At 36.2% G+C, this 21,268-nt stretch overlaps 1 protein-coding gene across 4 annotated transcripts in view; it reads left to right on the forward strand.

Annotated features, from left to right (window-relative positions):
* The window catches only part of CDH12 (cadherin 12), a 1,186,459-nt gene that overhangs the window by 840,510 nt on the left and 324,681 nt on the right, over positions 1-21,268 (forward strand). For all 4 annotated transcript variants that reach the window (XM_027520215.1, XM_027520212.1, XM_027520211.1 and 1 more), the window contains one exon: positions 3,351-3,767. In XM_027520215.1, coding sequence (XP_027376016.1) covers positions 3,537-3,767 — 231 coding nt within the window. In that variant the 5' untranslated portion in view covers positions 3,351-3,536. The remainder of the gene's footprint in view (positions 1-3,350; positions 3,768-21,268) is intronic.

A 21,268-nucleotide genomic window follows, 5' to 3' on the forward strand; every position in this document is an offset into this window, starting at 1 on the left:
AATCACAGTTGTGATTTAAACTCTTATTTAAGTCAGTGCTACATGGTAGAGAACAATGCAAGTCACAAATGCAAACTGCATCTATAATTGTAATTTTCTAGTAATCACATTAAAAAAGGAAAAGAAATAGGTCAAATTAATGTAATAGTTTATATTTATTTAACCTTCTGATTGAGCTAAGGAGAAAAGAGTTCAACAGAGAATGAGATGATTGGATGGCATCACCCACTCAATGGACATGAGTTTAAGCAAACTCTGGGAGATGGTGAAGGACAGAGAAGTCTGGCATGCTGCAGTCCATGGGATCACAGAGTCAGACATAACTTAGCGAGTGAACAACAAACCTTCTTTACCCAAACTGTTAGCATGTCAACAAAAAATAAATGTAGAAATCAATAATGAGATCTTTTACATTCTTATTTTTTGTAGTAATTTTTTGAAATGTGGTATATAATTGAAAAGTTAGAGGACATCTCAATATCGAATTGCCAAATTTCAACTCCACAGCCACATATGGCTAGTGGTTCCCATATTGGACAATATAAGTCTAAGTTAACTTTTTATGAACATTATTTTGCCAGAATGAAAGGATGCAATAAAATATATACAGTTCATGTTTTTGCTGGTAGCTAACAGGTGCATCCCTTTAGGCCAGAGAAAAAATAGATCCTACTTTATTTCTCCTTTTGAGAGTCATTGTAGGATGCTCTCAGAGTATAACTTTTAGACCCTCCCCATCTCACATCTTATCTTCAGTGAATTGCTTCCACATTTTTTCCTTTTGAATATATGTAAAGAATGCATTATACTTTATATTATATCTAGCTGAAAAATCACTAAACCAAATTGCAACTGAAAGGTTGACAAAATGCCCTGTTTTATAGGCATGTGATTAAACATAAGTTGATTTTTATTTTAGTTGTCTTGTTTTGGAAGCACTATATATGATTCTGACTTCTGACATTCTTGACCTTTGGAAACCTCTGAGAAGGCTGTGGGCAATGCTCCCCTCGTGCCAATGTGTGAAGCTTCCCTGGCTGGAGCCACCTTTTTCCATTGCTGCTTGAAGAATATAACATAGCTCTTATTTTTAATTCTCATTGCAATTTTTACCTATGTCAGACTTTTGCTAATTTAAGTTCTGACCACTTAAATTTTGCCATCAGGATATTCTATTTGCTTTTCTTTTCCCACAGCATTGGTAAACTTGCCCTCATTTATGTATTTGACTATATTTGTTTTCCATTCCTGATTTAAGAAAAGGTAAGAATCATGTCTGTTTCCTTACCTACTGTATTACAAAGAACCTAGTACATCTTAGCTGTTCAAACCTTAGATAAGTGAATGAAAAAAAGTGTTTGTTGTAAGGAAAATGTTGAAAGCTCAGTTTTACCTAAATGCAAAGTAGAGATTATCCATCTGATACTGATTCAAGGTTGCTTTGAGTCACACACCATATATGAAATAATTCCTCTGTATCCCAGTATTTCTAGTATGCCAGGACTAGAGAAGCATTTTTTTAAACATTAAAGCTTATAAAGCCTTATAAAGCCATCTGACATTTTTCTCAATTTCATACATCTTAGATCATTTTCGTTTAGCGAATTTACGTTATTCTTTCATTGTTGTTGTTGCTCAATTATTAAGTCCTGTCTGAATCTTTGCAACCTCATTAACTATAGCCCACCAGGTTCCTCTGTCCTCCGCTATCTCTGGGAGTTCACTCAAATTCATGTCCGTTGAGTAAGTGATGCCATCCAACCATCTCAGTGTCTGCCATCCTCTTCTCCTTTTCCTCTTTCCCAGCATCAAGGTCTTTTCCAATGAGTCAGCTCTTTGCATCAGGTAGCCAAAGTTTTGGAGCTTCATCTTCAGTGTTAATCCTTCCAGTGAATGTTCTTTCATGCATGGTCGTATACTTCCTATTCTCTAACTTCATGATTTTTTGTTTCTTTAAAACTGCTTTGTTTTTTCCTTATTCTCTAATCTGTGATTCTAAATCTTGATCTATTTTGCTCCTTTCAGGGGATATTTGGCAATGGCTGGAGACATTTTTTGGTTATCACAACTAGCAGTGGGGGAGGATGCTACTCTCATCTATTGAGTGAAGGATAGGTGGTGTTTCTAGGATTCACAAAATGTATATGCTGGCCCCCCAGCAACAAAGAGTTATCCAACCCCAAATGTCAGTTGTCCTAAGGCTATGAAATCCTACTCTCAGTTCACTTTAAAAAGCATAATCCCAGTGAAGAATTCTAATTCAACAAGATGTATGCTTTCCAATATCTATAGCAGCACTACTTACAAGAACCAGGACATGGAAGCAACCTGTGTCCATTGACATGAATGAATAAAGAAAATGTGACATATGTAGATATGCATATGCAATGGAATTTTATTCAGCCATAAAAAAGAATCAGATACTGTCATTTGCAGCAATAATGCAATTATCATACATATCCCTAGTGGGTTCAGTGATAAGAATCTGCCTGCAATGCAGAAGACATGGGTTCAATCCATGGGTCTGGAAGATCCCCTGGAGAAGGAAATGGCAACCCACTCCACTGTCTTGCCTGGGAAATCCCATGGACAGAGGAGCCTGGCAGGCTACAGTCCATGGGGTCACAAAAGAGTTGGGCAAGACCATTAAACAGCAATAAGGGATAACCATACTAAGTGAAGTAAGTCAGAGAGAGAAAGACAAATATCATATAATATCCCTTATATGTAGAATCTAAAAAAAGTGATACAAATGAACTTATTTACAAAACAGAAATAGACTCATGGACTTTGTTTTCTAGAAAACAAACATGGTTACCAGAGGGGAAAGGGAGGGAGATGAATTGGCAATTTGAGATTAAATTTAAAGGATAAAATATACTGTATATAAAATAAACATATAATAAGGACCTACTATATAACACAGGGAACTATATTCAATTTCTTATAATAACCTATAATAGAAAAATATATAAAAGAATATATATATATATATGTCTAACTTAATTACTTTGTTGTACACCTGAAACATTGCAAATTAACTATACTTCAGTAAAAAAAAAATAGTGATCTCTGTTTTACTCTTAAATGGTTATTAAATTTAAAAAATGATTGCTCCTATTTATGATAAACTTGCTTTATTGTGACTCATACTTTTTCAAGTCAGTAAAAAATGATTAGACATTTTATCTAAGTTAACAGGTTAAATAGCAGTGATCATTTACTAATATAATTCTTTTAAAGACTTTTCTCTCTGTTTCCTTCAATGTTGGCAGATATAATGAGAGTTTTGATGACTATCATCGTGTAATTCTATCAATTTAATGTATCTTTGTTAATCTGTTTTATAGGTCCCTTTAGATGGAATATAATATAGCAGAAGCATTTTCATCAAAAGGATTAATGCCTGCATTATCATTTCTGCAATAAAACAGAAAGCTAAGTGGTGGAGGCCACAGACACCTCAAACCTGGATTCCACAATTCTACATTAAGTGCTGGAGTTTTTATTACTCTGCTGTAGGAAAGCTTTTGCCAATGCTTACAAGGAACTGTTTATCCCTGCTGCTCTGGGTCCTGTTTGATGGAGGTCTCCTAACACCACTTCAACCTCAGCCACAACAGACTTTAGCCACAGAACTAAGAGAGAATGTTATCCACCTACCAGGACAACGATCACATTTCCACCGAGTTAAACGTGGCTGGGTATGGAATCAATTTTTTGTGCTGGAGGAATACATGGGCTCCGAGCCTCAGTATGTGGGAAAGGTAATGAGTGTTTCTTTTGACAACAACTTGATAGCGAGGGGGCTTATGCATTGTGTATTGTGTATGGATGTTTTGCACAGGAGTTGAACAAACCAGTGAGTAGAACACTGGAATTGAGATCAAGAGACCTGGTTTCTCTTCCTGACTCAATGACCCGGGTAAGCTTTGGAATATCATTTCATCCCTCTTTGCTTCAATTCTCCTTGGTTATTTTAATGAAGTTAGTATATATTATATTTCTATTTTTGACATTATTCACCAAGGTCATGAAGTTAACATGTGTAAATGTAACTAAAAGTGTTACTATAGCACATTACTGGCCATATCCATTCTGGAATTGTTTACCAGCAAGAAACACAGGAAAAAATCAGGAGGTATAAGTATTCTAAATTGTTCATGTCTTTGAATGACCAGAATATCTACCTTTCCCTCCCCTTAAAAAATAGGTTATACCATTTAGATTGTGGTTCTGGGGTACAGATGGTCCCAGATTTCCAGTGGTTTGACTTAAGATTTTTTTAAACTTTACAATGTTGCAAAAGCAATATGCATTCCATACTTACACAGCCAATCTGTTTTTCACTTTTACTACAGTATTTAATAAACTACACGAGATAGTCAGCACCTTATTATAAAGTAGGCTTTGTGCTAGATGATTTCCTGACTGTTGGTTAGTGTGTTTTGAGAATGTTTAAGTCTGTCAGACTAAGTAATGATATTCAGTAGGATAAGTGTATTAAATGCATTTCGACTTAAAAATGTTTTCAATTGACAGTGGTTTTATTGGGATGTAGCTCTGGTCTAAGTTGAAGATCTGTATTTAATTTGGATGCTTATTCTTTAAAGTAATTCTTTTATTATAGGTTATTTATTTATTAATTTTTTCCTCTCTTTTTTTTTCTTTTTATTTTATTTTATTATGATAATGATACATTTATTGAAAGTTTTACATTTTTATATTCTAGTCCTGGATGATTTACGTGTAACATTTTTTGTGCTGGGGCTTCACTGCTGCATGCAGACTTTGGTTGCGGCAACTGGGACTAGTCTATAGTCATGGTTCGCTGACTTCTAATTGTTGCGGCTTCTCTTGCTGTGGAGCATGGGTTCTAGGGCACATGGGCTCAGTAACTGCAGGCACATGGGCTTTGTTGCTTTGTGGCATGTGGGATCTTTCTGGACCAGGGATCAAACCAGAGTTCCCTGTATTGTCTAGTAGATTATCAATCACTGGACCACCGGGAGACCCTTTTAATATTGGTTTTGTAAGGTATTTATAAAGGTGTTTATGGCCAAAGTAATAAATGTTGGAACCCAAATATATGCACATCAATCTCAACACAATATGCAAATTTTAATCTCTTAGTTAAAGAAAAAAAGTTGTTTTTTTTTCTCAAAATAGCAACTACGTGTTTCAACAGATTTATGCTTTACTGCTATTATTCTTACATCAACTTTGGAGCCATATCTATCATAGAGCTTATCAATGACACCAAAATCTTTTTCAGGAAAATGCATATTTTATTTAGTTTCATGTTGCTAATTCCAGGGTTTTTTTTTTAAACTTTCTAAAAGATTTTGCTATGGTTTTAACAAAATAATGTTTATGTTTGAAGAGAGTTTAAAATAAATCTAAAGCAGAAATAGAAAACCATAGTCAAAATAGTATTAGGAAACTGATATAATAGATTATGTCTCTGGAATATTAAAGCCCCTAGAGATTTGTGAAAATCTAAACTAATGAGAAACATGATGAGTCTTATGATTCTAATGCTGGCTTAAATGAAACAAATTTATTTAAGAGCTAAATTCTTTGCCCTATGATTTTAAGACTTACCTCTTAGAAATGTATTTTAAAAATATTGAATAATATAGTGAGGAAGGTCTTCAACTAGAACGTTTATTGAAAATGAACACATAGTCAGGTTGCCCTCATGTTACCAAACACTGTGATTGATGCACAGTGAGGCTGAACAAACTAAAATGTTAACATTTGGAGCAGAGAAAGTTTTATTGCAGGGCTATGCAAGGAAACAGGTGGTTTCCCAAAGAAACTTGAACTCCTGAAAGTTTCAGCAAAGCACTTTTAAAGGCAAGGTGAGGGAAGGGAGGGTGTGTTTGGTTGTAAACTTCTTGGTGTAGGAATCCTTTGTCCTTGCAGGTGTCCACATAGCTAAGGTCAAGAGGTTCCTGCAAACCTCCAAGACAAATGTTATTCTCTATTCTGCAAGTTTTTATCTCTATATGAAAGGACTCTTAAAGGCCAAGGTCTTGAAAATGGGCTATGGTGCATATTTCAGGATATAGGCAGCACTCTTTTGCAAATGGTGCAGGGCCAGTATTACTAAGTATAAGCAACAAAGCACAAAGATAAAAAAAAAAAAATAGATCTAATATGGAGTCAGATTTGTTCTTCCCAAATGCACTAGGCTATATAGGGCCCTATGATGCTTTTGAACTGTGATGTTGGAGAAGACTTTTGAGAGTCCCTTGAACTGCAAGGAGGTTCAACCAGTCCATCCTAAAGGAGGTCAGTGCTGAGTGTTCATTGGAAGGACTAATGTTGAAGCTGAAACTCCAATACTTTGGCCACCTGATGCAAAGAGATGACTCATTTGAAAAGACCCTGATGCTGGGAAAGATTGAAGGTGGGAGAAGGGGACGACAGAGGATGAGATGGTTGGATGGCATCACTGACTCAATGGACATGAGTTTGGGTAAACTCTGGGAGCTGGTGATGGACAGGGAGGCCTAGCGTGCTGCAGTTCATGGGGTTGCAAAGAGTTGGACACGACTGAGCAACTGAACTGAACTGATATGGGGCCCTGAGCAAATATTTTCTGTGGGGTACCTATCTATGTATAAAATATGATTCACATCAAATCAATCTTTGAGTACCATTCTCACAGTCCAAATTTTAGTGATCTTGCAAAAAACATACATTACCATTTAGCAGGAGCAATCTCTTTGTCAGGCTGGCTACTAGGAATCAGGATCTAGTCTTGTTGCCCCAGGACAACTCCACAGATCCTAGTTCTGAGGTCCATATTGTACCTGGTGAACCCTAAAATTGAATGGAAAGTCAGGGAGAACCATAAAGGGGAGAACCGTCTGTTGGAGCCCAACCAATTTCAACTGAGTCCAGGGTAACCCACTCAGATGGCATTGCTCCACAAATAGCCCTGAGCACAAGAAAGGCCTTCAAAACTTTTAAGGGAAGCACCCCAAAGCATGAATGTCCCCTGGATGTTACTGTACATTGTTTCTGCTTATAATATTCTTTGATACGTCAAAGAGTATAAAAATCAGTAACGTTTTTGTGATAAGATAATTTTATGTCATAGTACACTAATTTCTTGTGAATTAATTCAGTATAAGGATTGGGTTTTGAAATCCAAGACAACTGGAGAGGAAGCATACCTCTAGAACTTTTGTCTCTTGGGTGTCAGTTATGTCAACTCTGCTTGTGATGGAAGCTGGACATCACATTGAGGTTCCTGGCAAATGTCTGCTGAGCAGCCATTCTGACTTTAATTAGAGCAGATCCTTAGCCTTTACTTGCCAGAATTTGAGGTGAGAAAGTTGACATTTTGTTGAAAATTTAATGAAATTGACTTTTAATCTATCCTAGCTAGAGTAGAATTTCACCTCCCAGTGGACATGATTAAAAAGATCTAGGAACTACTTATAGAAGTTTTGTTTGATACTCTTGAATTCTATTTTTATAATTGATATTAAAGTATGGAATTCATCAAAATCATTTAAGAGATGAATCAGTATTTATAGATTAGCAAGGAATAGGTCTAAGATCTAATCCATTATGAAATTAAAACATTATTTTCATAGATGCATGGCTCCCCATTTGTAAAATATAATGAAAACTTATGGTTTTCAGGCAATGTATGTTTCTAATGTAAATGAAAAAGCAGTTTCCAAGATTTCCTTTCCACATGGAAACTAATTAAAGTTTAATTAACTCTGTCTTGATGATTCTAGATATGGGAATAGTAATATGATAACACTGGGGCCAGTTCAAGCCATAATATGTAAGTGTGTAAACATATATAAATATATTTGTGCTCCTGCTCTTCCTAGAAGGCTTTGAGACAGTTCACAGTAAAACACAGTACTATAAATAATATAGAATTCTGTGTTATAGGAAAAGGAAAATGCACAAGTGCCAAGCACAATAGTCAACTGAAACATTATAATTGAGATTCAGATTTAATGTATATTTCTTTGCAGCAAGAACATACATATTGTATTGTTCAGTTGCTAAGTCATATCTGACTCTTTAAGCCCACATGGACTATAGCACTCCAGGCTCCTCTGTCCATGGGGATTTCCAGGGAAGAATACTGAAGTGGGTTGCCATTTCCTTCTCCATGGGGTCTTCCTGGACCAGGGGTCAAACCTGTGCCTCCTGCATTGAGAGATGGATTCTTTACCACTGAGCCACCAGGGAAGCCCCAGAACAAGGAAATTCCACTTACTGAGAGGAAAAAAAAAAGTTTCCCTACCTTCAAGATTAAAAGATTTTCTTACTGTAGAAATTAATGAGGAGGGAGTGAGTGGTTTAATGGATATTAGCCTCAACAACTGTTATATTTAATATTTAAAAGGATCAGATGTTACTGTTGACATCGTTTCAAGACCAAACTGTGGCATTGCTTATAATGACTATGACTTAATACACAAATAAATCCCAAGGTTGTCCAGAGGTAAAACCAATGCTTTTTACAAATAGACATATTGAATTTGCTACAACACCTGGATATGTATAAAATACCATATTGCAGAGCAACACAGAAACTAATTTGATAAGCAAACATGTTTAATGCATGTATTGCTTATTGCTCAAAGTCACCTCAAAAAAGTATCATTAAAGGAACACATAGATGTGCCTGCCCATACACACACACACACACACACACACACACACGAGTAAATTGCTTATACCATCAAATATAATTGGGTGCCTCTGTCTCAATTCAGAAGAACTTGTTAGCAGAAATTCTTAAAATGAAAGTATTTAATATGGCATATGGCATAAAGATTCAATATTGCAGTATATCTAATCCCTAATTTGAGAGGCATTTATTCAACATATTTCTAATTGAGAATGCATTATCATTTCAGAAAGTGTTAAGCCTTGTGGGAGTAAAGTATCAATGTCTTTAGATTTCAGTTATAACAGATAAGTTTTAATGAGTGTCTTAGGGCACTATTTTAATTTCTTTACTTACATAAATTCATGTAATCTTCACAACAGCACTATCAGGACAATTATTGGTAGCCCCATTCTGCTTATCAGAAAACTGAGGCACAGGAAAATTAAATAATTCCCCATGGCCCAACACCCAATAAATACTGAAACTTGGATTTTAAGTTGGGTAGAGCAGGTAGTTTAGGTCCATGGCACCAGAAAATATCACATTTTATTATCATACAAGCATCTTAGGAGCTAAAAACAATTTTAATACTCTGTCAAAAGTACTATGACAAAGATCCTATTAAGAGTTGTGGAGACAAAAGAAGGTCTATGACTATGCCTAAAAGAAAAATTCAAGAAAAGGTTCACAGTTGATGAAGTACCTGAGATGAATCTTGAAAGATGTCTTTGTTTTTAGGAAGAGATAGTCTGAAGAAACGTTTTTATAAGCACTCAGGCTTGCAAGTGCAAGGTGAGCCTCAATAACTATATTTCAAAATAATCAGAGAGTGTGAAATCAACGTTTCAGAGTAGGTTATAGAAAGTTTCAGAGTAGGTTAAATAGAGAAAGTACAGAGGCTCAAGTCTGATGTCAAGATTAATAATACTTATTCTTTTATTTAATTTTTTTAAAATTTGAGATATAATTGACAAATAGCAGTTCCCACTGTACAAGATAGTGTTTTGCTATTGTATACATTCTGAAATGATCTCCCAAATAAGTCTAGTTAACATCTATCATTGGGCATAGTTATATTTTTTTCTTGTGATGAGAACTTTTAAGATTTACTCCCCTAGCAACCTTCAAATATGCAATACAGTACTATGAACTGCAATCACTATGCTGAACATGGCAGTACTACTTGTTCTTAAAGGTGTCAGTATCCACAAAGTGTCTTGGTTGAAGATTCATATGGAAGAAACTGCAGTTCTAGAATGATCACTCAGTGATCCATTTAAAGGACACATTGGAGACCCCAAAACAGACATGGAGATAGGAAACATATGTAGGAGAAGGTTACAGGAGAATTGCCTAGGGAGTAATAAAGGAAAAGGAATATTAAATTTGATCATTTGAAAGGCAGATAGATAATAAAATTTCAAGATCCATTGTTCAAGAGAATATGGAGGATGAGACAAAAAAAAATTAGTGGACAATCACATGTAAAGAATGAGAGGGAAAAGGAAAACAAAATGATGCAGATTTCTGCCTTATGTTTGCTAGTATCCTGTATAGATTTGGTTCTAGAGTGAGAAATAAAAGGATCACTCTTATATATCCAGAGTTGCTTAGAAGTACCCAGGTGAAGTATCTCACGGTTGTTTAGATACATGAACGTAGAGTTCACGAGAGAGGCCTATGGTAGAGATACAGGATCAGGAGATTGGTATACAGATGGTGGTCAAAATCACATAAGTGGTAATCACATAAAGTGGTAATGAGCTAGGAAAAGTTACAGAGAAAATATGAGAACCCTGATTTTTAACTGCAAAGCAGATGAAGAATAGATCAATTTAATGAATAAGAAGTAAAATACAAAGAGAGTTACGGGAAATATAGCTAAAAATGTTTTTTTTTTTTTTAATTTTTTAATTTTACAATATTGTATTGGTTTTGCCATATATCAAAATGAATCTGCCACAGGTATACACGTGTTCCCCATCCTGAACCCTCCTCCCTCCTCCCTCCCCATACCATCCCTCTGGGTCGTCCCAGTGCACCAGCCCCAAGCATCCAGTATCGTGCATTGAACCTGGACTGGCGACTTGTTTCATATATGATATTATACATGTTTCAATGCCATTCTCAAAAAGTTTTAAGAATAACACGTGACAATGCCAAATTCTACAGATCAGACGAAACAATGACTGGAACACTTTTACTGATTTTGTCAGATAGTGAATCAGAAGTAAATGTAGTAAAATGATTTTCATCATTTTCTCCAGAGTTTGAAGAAATGAGAAAAGAATGAGTCCAGCCTGTAGATGCCATTTCAAAAGTATAGGTGAAAAAAATTCTTCTGTGCTGGTTTGATCTGATAGAGATTCTATTAGTGTTTTCCAGAGAAATAAAACCAACAAGATGTATATATATGATTTAAGGGAAACAACTTTTAAGTGGTAAAACTAACCAGCAGTGTGCAATTCTCTTCATCAGCAAGAAACTGTTAAAGAGGAGAAAAAAAGAGTAGGTGACTGTACCAATTCATTATTGCAGGTTTTTTTTTTTTTTTTGAGGGGATCATTGTGATGAAATAGAAGAATACTGAAAAAACAACTAAGAGAAACCAGGATGAATCTACAAACACTAAAGTTCCAAAGAGATGTACCTATAAAAATATATGCTTTGCAATATACATAAATACCTTGGAGATATTGTGGGTACAGTTCTAGATCACAGCAATAAAGCAGACACTGCAATCAAGTGAGCCACACACATCTTTTTTGGTTTCCCAAAGCACACAATGTTAGTTTGCACTATGCATTAATCTATCACGTACAGTAGAATTATATTTAAAATAACAATGTGCATACTTTAATTAAAAAATACTTTATTGTTAAAGATGCCAACTGACCATTATCTCAGCCTTTAGCAAGTCATAGTAGTACAATGAAAATCACTTATCATAGATCACCATAAAAATATAATAACAAAACAGTTACTAAATTGGGAGAATTACCAAAATGTAACCCAGTGGCAGGAAATGGGCAAATATGTTGGAAAAATGGCACTGATAGACTTGCTGGAGCAGAGATGCATAAACCTTCAGTTTGAACAAAGTGTACTACTATCTGAGAAGTGTAATAATGTGAAATGCAATACAACAACATATGCTGTGTGTGTTCATATGTATATATGTGTATGTGTATAAATACACATGCACAAAAAGTCAAGGCTGTGCGAATAGAATTTTATTTTTTTAAATAAGTACAAGTAGAATTTGGTCTTGAATTAGTAAAAAAAAAAGATAAAGAAAAAATAGAAATAGTATTAATAGTATATTAAAATAGTTATAATTGCATTGAAAAAATAATGTCTGTCTTGAAAGTCTTCCAAACTAACACAGTATAAAGATGCTACTTTAACTCATGTATATATCCCTTTGTATCCAATAATAATGGAAGTTATATCACAAAGTTATACTAAGACATTTAAAAGTTGTATTTATGGCTCACCATCCATGTATCTTTCCTCTTTCTCTCTTATTTTTCCCTCTCTTTCCTTCTTTCTTTTCTTCCTCCCTTCTTCCCTCTCTTCCTCTATTTGTTTCCTATCTCTGTTCCTTTCTTTGTTTATTCCTCATTTGTGAGTCATGTAGCTTTCAGTTCAGTTCAGTCACTCAGTCATGTCCGACTTTTTGAGACCCCATGGACTGCAGCACGCCAGGCTTCACTATCCATCATCAATTCAGGAGCTTACGCAAACTCATGTCCATCAAGTTGATTATGTAATCCAACCATTTCATCCTCTGTCATTCCCTTCTCCACGTGCCTTCATCTGTTCCAGCATCAAGATCTTTTCCAATAAGTTTTTCGCATCAGGTGGCCAAAATATTAGAGTTTCAACTTCAGCATCAGTCCTTCCAATGAATATTCAGGACTGATTTCCTTCAGGATTGACTGACTTAAACTCCTTGCTGTCCAAGGGACTCAAGAGTCTTCTCCAACAGCACAGTTCAAAGCATCAATTCTTCAGTGCTCAGCTTTCTTTGTAGCCCAAATCGAACAACCATACATGACTACTGGAAAAACCATAGCTTTGACTAGATGGACCTTTGTTGGCAAAGTAATGTCACTCCTTCTTAGTATGCTCTCTAGGTTGGTCATAGCTTTTCTTGCAAGGATCAAGCGTCTTTTAATTTCATGGCTGAAGTTACCATCTGCAGTGATTTTGGAGCTTCAGAAATAAAGTCTCTCACTGTTTCCATTGTTTCCTCATCTATTTTCCATGAAGTTCTGGGACTGGATGCCATGATCTTAGTTTTCTGAATGTTGAGTTTTAAGCCAAATTTTTCACTCTCCTCTTTCACTTTCATCAAGAGGCTCTTTAGTTCTTCTTCAATTTCTGCCATAAGGGTGGTGTCATCTGCATATCTGAGGTTATTTATATTTCTCCTGGCAGTCTTGATTCCAGCCTGTGCTTCATCCAGCCCGGCATTTTGCATGATGTACTCTGCATATAAGTTAAATAAGCCAGGTGACAATATCCAGCCTTGATGTACTCCTTTCCCAATTTGGAACCAGTCCATTGTCCCATGTCCAGTTCTAACTGTTACTTCTTGACCTGCATGCAGATGTCTAAGGAAGCAGGTAAGGTGATCTGATATTCCCACCTCTAGAAGAATTTTCCACAGTTTGTTGTGATCCACACTGTGAAAGGTTTTGGCATAGTCAATAAACCAGAAATAGATATTTCTCTGGAACTCTCTTGCTTTTTCGATGATCCATCGGATATTGGCAATTTGACTTCTGGTTCCTCTGCCTTTTTTAAATCCAGCTTGAACATTTGGAAGTTCTTGGTTCACATATTGTTGAAGTCTGGTTTGGAGAATTTTGAGCATTACTTTGCTAATGTGTGAGATGAATGCAGTTGTGCGATAGTCTAAACACTATTTGACACTGCCTTTCTTTGGGTTTGGAATGAAAACTGACCTTTTCCAGTTCTGTGGACACTGATGAGTTTTCCAAAGTTGCTGACATATTCAGTGCAGCAATTTAAAAGCGTCATCTTTTAGGATTTGAAGAAGCTCAACTGGTATTCCATCACCTCCACTAGCTTTGTTCATAGTGATGCTTCCTAAGGCCCACTTGACTTCACATTCCAGGATGTCTGGCTCTAGGTGAGTGATCACACCATTGTAGTTATCTGGGTCAAGAAGATCTTTTCTGTATAGATTTTCTGTGTATTCTTGCCACCTCTTCTTAATATCTTCTGCTTCTGTTAGGTCCATACCGCTTCTTCAGCACTACTGGTTGGGACACAGACTTGGATTACCATGATATTGGATGCTTTGCCTTGGAAATGAACAAAGATCATTCTGTCATTTTTGAGATTGCACCCAAGGCCTGGCATGCTGCGATTCATGGGGTTGCAAAGAGTCAGACACGACTGAGCGTTTCAGACTTTTTGTTGACTATGAGGGTTACTCCATTTCTTCTAAGGGATTCTTGCCCACAGGAGTAGATATAATGGTCATCTGAAATATAATTTTGGGTTAATTGTAGCTTTGGAGAATTGGATAATTTGGAGAATTTTGGATGAATTGTAGTTTTGGAGAAGCCTGTGATGTAGTTTTCATGGTTCAATTTATTCCTAAAGTGTGAGCTTTCAAAATCAGAGTCATTTCTGTTCATTTGAAATTCAAGATTCCTTACACTAGCTCAATCTTCACACAAGATTTAAAAATGTACTCATCCTCTTGACTCCTGACTCACATATTTGAGAGATTTTTGCAGTATATTCAAGTGTCCTAAATTAAAGTCTTGTTTCTAATCCATTCTACTGTCAAATGGATTGACTTTGCTGCTAATCAAAGCATCTTTAGCTACCTGCTCTTTCTGTAGCAAAACATCAGAGGAAACCGTTAGGTAAGTCTGATGTTTTATTACACATCGTGATTCTTAAATATATCCCTGAGTTTTATATTCTCTCTCAATACATGAGATTGGCATTGAAATAGTCATTTTGGGGTATGATTAGATAGCAATACATCTAAAGGACAATTGCTGCTAAAATAGAGGTTGAACAAACTGTCAGTGGTCATTGTATGCGAGTTCTTCTCTCCCCTTTACAATTTATTTCATGTTTCTAGCATGCTAGTTGTTTCATAATAGCTGTGCCGTAAAGGTTTAATGGGTTTATTTTAATTGAATTGGCAGGACCTTGAAAGAAAGTCAACTATCTTTAAATCAATATATGAATCATTAACAAAAAAACATTTCAAAAATAACTTGGGTGACATTAACACTCTGTTTGTTTTTTTTTCTCCTGCTTTCTTTTCCTCTCCTCCTCCTACTGTTTTTCCACCATACCCCTAATTATCTTTCAGTCCTTCCTTTCCTTTTAACCATTTCTCTGCATTATTTAGGGATTTGCCTGATGGGTTACTTAAAAACTAAGATAAAGAGTTAGCTTTGATTCTAATTTTTAGGTCTTATAATAATTATCCATATGAAAGTGCTTAAGTACACACGTCAATCCACATGACTAAGAGCACAGCAGAATATCATATACCCAGATTATATTTTCACCAGAAATAGCCCAGATGCATTTGTCACAAACTTTACAGTACAATCCGTTGTGTGTATTTGTTTATGTGTGTGTGTGTTTTCTGTGTGTGTGTGTTTCCAAATATTTTTAGTAAATCATTTAATTGAAAACAAAACAACCATTAGTTGGATTCTTTGGAAAACAGTCCTCTCTGTGGGCTAAACATTGATGAACCATTGTGATGGTGGTGTTTTAGTCTTTGTGTCCAACTTTTGAGACCTCATGGACTGTAGCCGGCCAGGTTCCTCTGTCCCTGGGATTTCCCAAGCAAGAATACTTGAGTGGGTTGCCATTTCCTTCACCAGGGGATCTTCCTTATCCAGGGATCAAACTTGGGTCTTCTGCATTGCAGGCTTATTCTTTACTGAACCAACAGGGAAATAACAAACCACCACTCACATGTTATAGCAGATGTTAAGATATGAGACCCAGTGGAATGATTAGAGAAGTGCTCTGAAAAAGAGCAACTGAATGAAAAGATAACAGAAAAAGCAAGTACGGAATGACCTGAATAATAAAGACTTCAAATATAATGTTCTCATCTTCTAACAACACTGCGTTTATAAATTTATGCCACTCTAACTAAACTTGTAATATAGAGGGGTTCTTTTGTATATTTTAAACATAGCAGAAATGTGAGAAAAAGTCTTCTTTCTCAGCTCTGAAAAAAATTGAAAGCACTGTCATAGGAGGTACTATCTATATATGTTCGTTGTTCGTAAGGAGCAGCACCATCTATTGCTGCTGACATTTAATCAATGCAACTAATATATAAAATTACTTTTGTGAAAGCATATGTTTTCTGCTCCTGGACTTTCTCATAAAGGTTGCATACATGAGATTTCCTATATATCGTGTAGCAGTGTAACCACTACAGACTTTTAATGTTTACTCATTCTCTATATTAAAGAATGCTGCTGTGCTGTTGATGTTGTCCTTGTTTTCTGTCACCTATTGGGAGTGGCTCATCTTCCACAGTTTCATGAATGCTGGAAGCAAACACGAGATGTTTGGATCAGAGAAAAGGGCATTTTCACTCATAGCACAGGAGACAACTGGAGTATTAGCATCTTTGAGTCCATTCCCGTGGCCTCAGGTAGCATTGGGCAAAATGGATAGGTCAGGTGGGTGCCAGCACATGCAGTGGGTTGCATCACAAGAGGAACCCTGATAATTCCTGCCCTTTTTTGGGAAGGAGATATTATAGTTATTTTATTGCATTGCAAGCATTATGTGCACTTTGCTTCAGAAGAAGACAGTATGTCTCAACTTTTCAAAGCTGCAGCTATATAAAATTCTTGAAAATACAGTCTTGAGGAAATGCTTTCTGCATAAGACTTGCAGGAACAAAAGAGAATGGAGAATTACCTTTCAATGTGATATAGTATGTTGATTCACTAAAGCAATAACATGTAAAGTGCATGTATGCTCAGTCACAGTTGTCGTCCACTCTTTGAGACTCCACTGACTGTGTAGCCCGCCAGGCTTCTCTGTCCATGGGATAGTCCAGACAAGAATGCTGGAGTGGGTTGTCATTTCCTCCTAGAGGGCATCTTCCAAACACAGGGGTCAAACCCATGTTGCTTGAACCTCCTGCGTTGGCAGGTAGATTCTTTACCATTGCGCTAACAAGTAATGCAGTGACTTTCAGTAAAGTTACAAAGAGTTTAAATACTTTCTTTTGCCAGCTAACTGAATTGTTTTCTCAGTGGTCAAATGATAGCTCTCTTTCTCTCTCTCTCTCTTTCATTCTCTTTCTTTTTATGCAACGTAAAAATAAATCGTATCTCTTCCATTTTGAAATTTTGACTTAGAATTCAAAACATAAAGCAGGAGTGGAACTGAATGTAAGAAGAAATGTCCCAAGTCTGCTTCTGACTCTTGGTGATGTTGGTCTCCACAACTATCTTCTCAATAAGTATAACCTTTTCTATATACATATTTATTTTTTATCTTCAGCTCAGTTCAGTTCAGTTCAGTCACTCAGTTGTGTCTGACTCTTTGCGACCCCATGAATTGCAGCAGGCCAGGCCTCCCTGTCCATCACCAACTCCCAGAATTTACCCAAACTCGCGTCCATCGAGTCGGTGATGCCATCCAACCATCTCATCCTCTGTTGTCCCCTTCTCCTCCTGCCCCCAGTCCCTCCCAGCATCAGGGTCTTTTCCAATGAGTCAACTCTTCGCATGAGGTGGCCAAAGTACTGGAGTTTCAGCTTTAGCATCAGTCCTTCCAGTGAGCACCCAGGGCTGATCTCCTTCAGAATGGACTGCTTGGATCTCCTTGCAGTCCAAGGGACTCTCAAGAGTCTTCTCCAACACCACGGTTCAAAAGCATCAATTCTTCAGCGCTCTTCTCTTTCAGCCACTGGGTATGAATAATTTTTTAAAATAAAGCTTCCTCATAATTATATAAATAGTCTCACTCCTTGATTAAAGTTACTTTTCTGTCATAAATGGTGACTTATTATAATAAGAAATGAACGGCTCATATAGAATTACATTTCTCTTGATTTTACAAAGTATTCAGTGATATTTAATTTTTAAATAACCTGTGATAGTTTGAGATTATTTATGGGATTTTATGATACTTTCAGCCAGCTATTTTAAAGGATACAAGATTGTAAATCAAAATGTTTTCAAAGTGATAGGCATTAGAATAGGGCAATGATATTTTCTCATAATATAAAAGGTTCTAAAGACAATTCTCTGTTGAGTAGACTTATAAGCTAAACAATAAATTTTGAGCTTTGACAAGAGGGAGTCATAGTTACGCTGGCCACGTCAACTACTATTGCAAATACATTTCAAATAGTAACTTTTGAGGCCATTTTAAACAGTGTTGTAGCTTTAAAGAAAACACAAGGAAAACTGCACTTTGAAAATAAAGCCAGGCAACAAGAAATGGTTGAAAACATAACCCATCAGTAATTTTTCACTTCAGTTAAAACATTTTGAGCATCAAATAGGAAAATATTTAAATTATGTTTATTATGCATTAAATTATTGTGATCAAGAAATTCTTTAAAATTTTTCTTTTGCTTGATAGCTATATACAAATTAGAACACTGAATGTTTTCTCAAGTCTATAACTGCATTCATATGTGCCAAAGAAATACATAGGAACTAGCAAAAGCTTAATTTCTAACAAATGATTGAAGAAAATATGTTTAATTAAACACTCAGAGCTTCTCAATCCATTTAAAGCCTAGCTTTAAAATTACCCTGAAAATAAAAGTGAAACCAAAAATAACATAAATATAACCCTTTCTTTCTTCTCTTTCTTTTTTCCCACTGCTTCCTTTCCTTCCTTCCTTCCTTAGCAAAGATCTTAAGAGGAAAAAAGGGGAAATTTAAGGAAAAACTAGAAGCTAATCTAACAAATAAAAACATTAAATATATGTACAAAGATACACTAGACTTCTTTTCAGATAGTATCATTGAAGACTTCCCCAAATCCATACATATATTTTCTAATATCAAGGAATAACTTCAAGGTACAGAGTTTGTAGATGTTTGCATATCTCTGATTCCCTAGAGGACCCAGAGCACTGAGTGACATATTTGACCACCTCTCTGCCCTTAATGACTGGACCTTCATCATCACCTCATGAAAGCTTCTTGCAAATACTATGTGTTTCCAACTAAGTGAATGTTTATAAATATATGGCTCTTGTGAATCATGAAAGAGCAAGTCTCCACCCTTATGGTTTGGGGTCAGAAATAGCATAAATGAGGAGAGGATGGAGGAGAGTTATTTCAGCAACTGGTTATTTCTGAAGAAATCCTTGTCCCCAGTTTCCCAGTGTCTGTACTGACAAACTCCTTGGAATGCACCCCTTTCTGTGATCCCACTGCTTTACTTTTCCTGGAAAGAAAGAGTGGTTCTGATACTAAATTGTGTTGAAAAATCTTAATTACACATTTTTACCCCCTAATAGTAATAAGTATCTAGCATCTTTTAAAGTGTTTCTCTGTTTAATGACTGCCTCTGCTCTTGTTTTCCTTCATTTCAAAATCAAGGTGTTCTTGAGAAATATTTAGTTCAACAAAGATAAACATAAATATTAACAAAAATCTTTCAAATATGAGTTTCAATCAGAAATTGGCAAAGTCTGGCTTACAGACCAAATCCAGCCTGCTATCTATTTTTGAAAATAAAGCTTTACAGGAACACAGTCATGATTGTCTACATACTGTCTATAGCTGCCTCCACACATGATAACAAGGTTGCATATTTAGGACAGAAACCTATTATATCACAAAACTTAGAAAACAACTGCCTGGTTCTTTATAAAAATTCCTTAGATAATTATCCTTGATACAACAAAATCTCTGTATGGACTTTTGACCTTGTACGTGTAGATGCTCAGAACTGCCTGCTCAGTCCTGTCTCTGTCTTGAAGATTCAGGATGCTCATTCTCAGAAATGAGTCTCATGGGAGAGAAAAGGCAGGGTGCAGTGAAAGAATCTTGCCCTCTTTTGTGGCTTTTAGTAAACTTCCTACCTCAGTATCCTCATCTTTTGAGTAGGGATGATGTAGAAAGAAATAAGATGGAAGTTGTGTGGACAACTTAATCCACATATGGGACAATGTGAGAACATCCTCAGCCAAGTGTCATTAATGTTACTGTGCTACCCCCCCAATGAATTTTTACCTGGTGTAGACTGTAATGTTTCTGGATGGAATGGGGAAATTTGGGTTTCACACAAAAGTGTCTAGATGATCAGAATGTACTTTTCACTCCTTGAAACAAGAGAACCAGAGAGGAAGGATTTGTCATATTCTGTAGAAAAAGACATAGATTCCCATTGCCACTGTGACTCCCTAGTATCCCGAGAATCTCCCAGCATCACAAGCAGGCCCATGATCCAAGCTCTTGTTCTTTTATTTAAGGGTATTCAAATGGCTAGCCCTGCAGCATGAAATAATCTTGGCCATATAGTCTTAGTAAGTGGGAAAATTATCACTAGAATTCCTTAAGTTCATATTGTCAGGAGTACAATGATTCCTATCATAAAGCAAAAACTTTGAAATGAGCTTATTCAAAGTTAACAATATATGAAGAAATTCATGTTAAAAACCAAATATATTCATGGGAACAAGTGAACAAAGTCAAGACACAGAGACTTGTAACATGCTAGATTAAATCAATATTAATATGCATAGTGAACAAAATCCATTAAACACTATTTAACAGACTCTGTTTTCATTTCTTTGGTTGGTTTCAACACTTATTTGTTATGTGTAACATCTGGCTCCTTTATACTCTTTACAATCAACAATTGCAATAATCTTCTCAATTCTATGCAAATTAAAAAATTTTCAGTATATGGAAGAAATCTAGTTTTCATAGTATAGAATGCCAATGTTTAATTCAGCATTTAGAAGTGTTAGTTATGACATATTTTTATTAATATTTGCAAACAAGCTCTCGTTGTTAATTTGCCTAGCATATTTGTAGTCTTTGCCTCCACTGATAAGACATACAGTCTTTCATTAAATATCAAACTTTAGTTTTTATATGGGACATTGAATACTTTAGAAATGGTTAGTTTATTTTTATCAGCTACAAAATGATTATTTTATTTCTATCAGCCAATCGATTTTGAAGTATAGGTAGTGAACAGGTGTTAGTCGCTCAGTCATGTCTGACTCTTTGCGACCCTTTGGACTGGAGCCGGCCAGGCTCCTCTGTCCATGGAATTCTCCAGGCAAGAATACTGGAGTGGATTGCCATTTCCTCCAAGGGATCTTCTCCACCCAAGGATTGAAGCTGTGTCTCCTGCATTGCAGGCAGATTCTTGAGCCACAAGGGAAGTAGTCAAGAGGGGAAGAAAAGGGAAGCTGTGGGCTGGGCCGCCCTGCTGGTGACACTAGGTGGCAGTGTTTGAAGTATGCTGCTGCTGCTGCTGCTGCTAAGTCGCTTCAGTCGTGTCCGACTCTGTGCGACCCCATAGACGGCAGCCCTCTAGGCTCCCCCTTCCCTGGGATTCTCAAGGCAATCACACTGGAGT

This window comes from Bos indicus x Bos taurus, chromosome 20, assembly GCF_003369695.1.
Source record: "Bos indicus x Bos taurus breed Angus x Brahman F1 hybrid chromosome 20, Bos_hybrid_MaternalHap_v2.0, whole genome shotgun sequence".
NCBI lineage: Eukaryota > Metazoa > Chordata > Mammalia > Artiodactyla > Bovidae > Bos > Bos indicus x Bos taurus.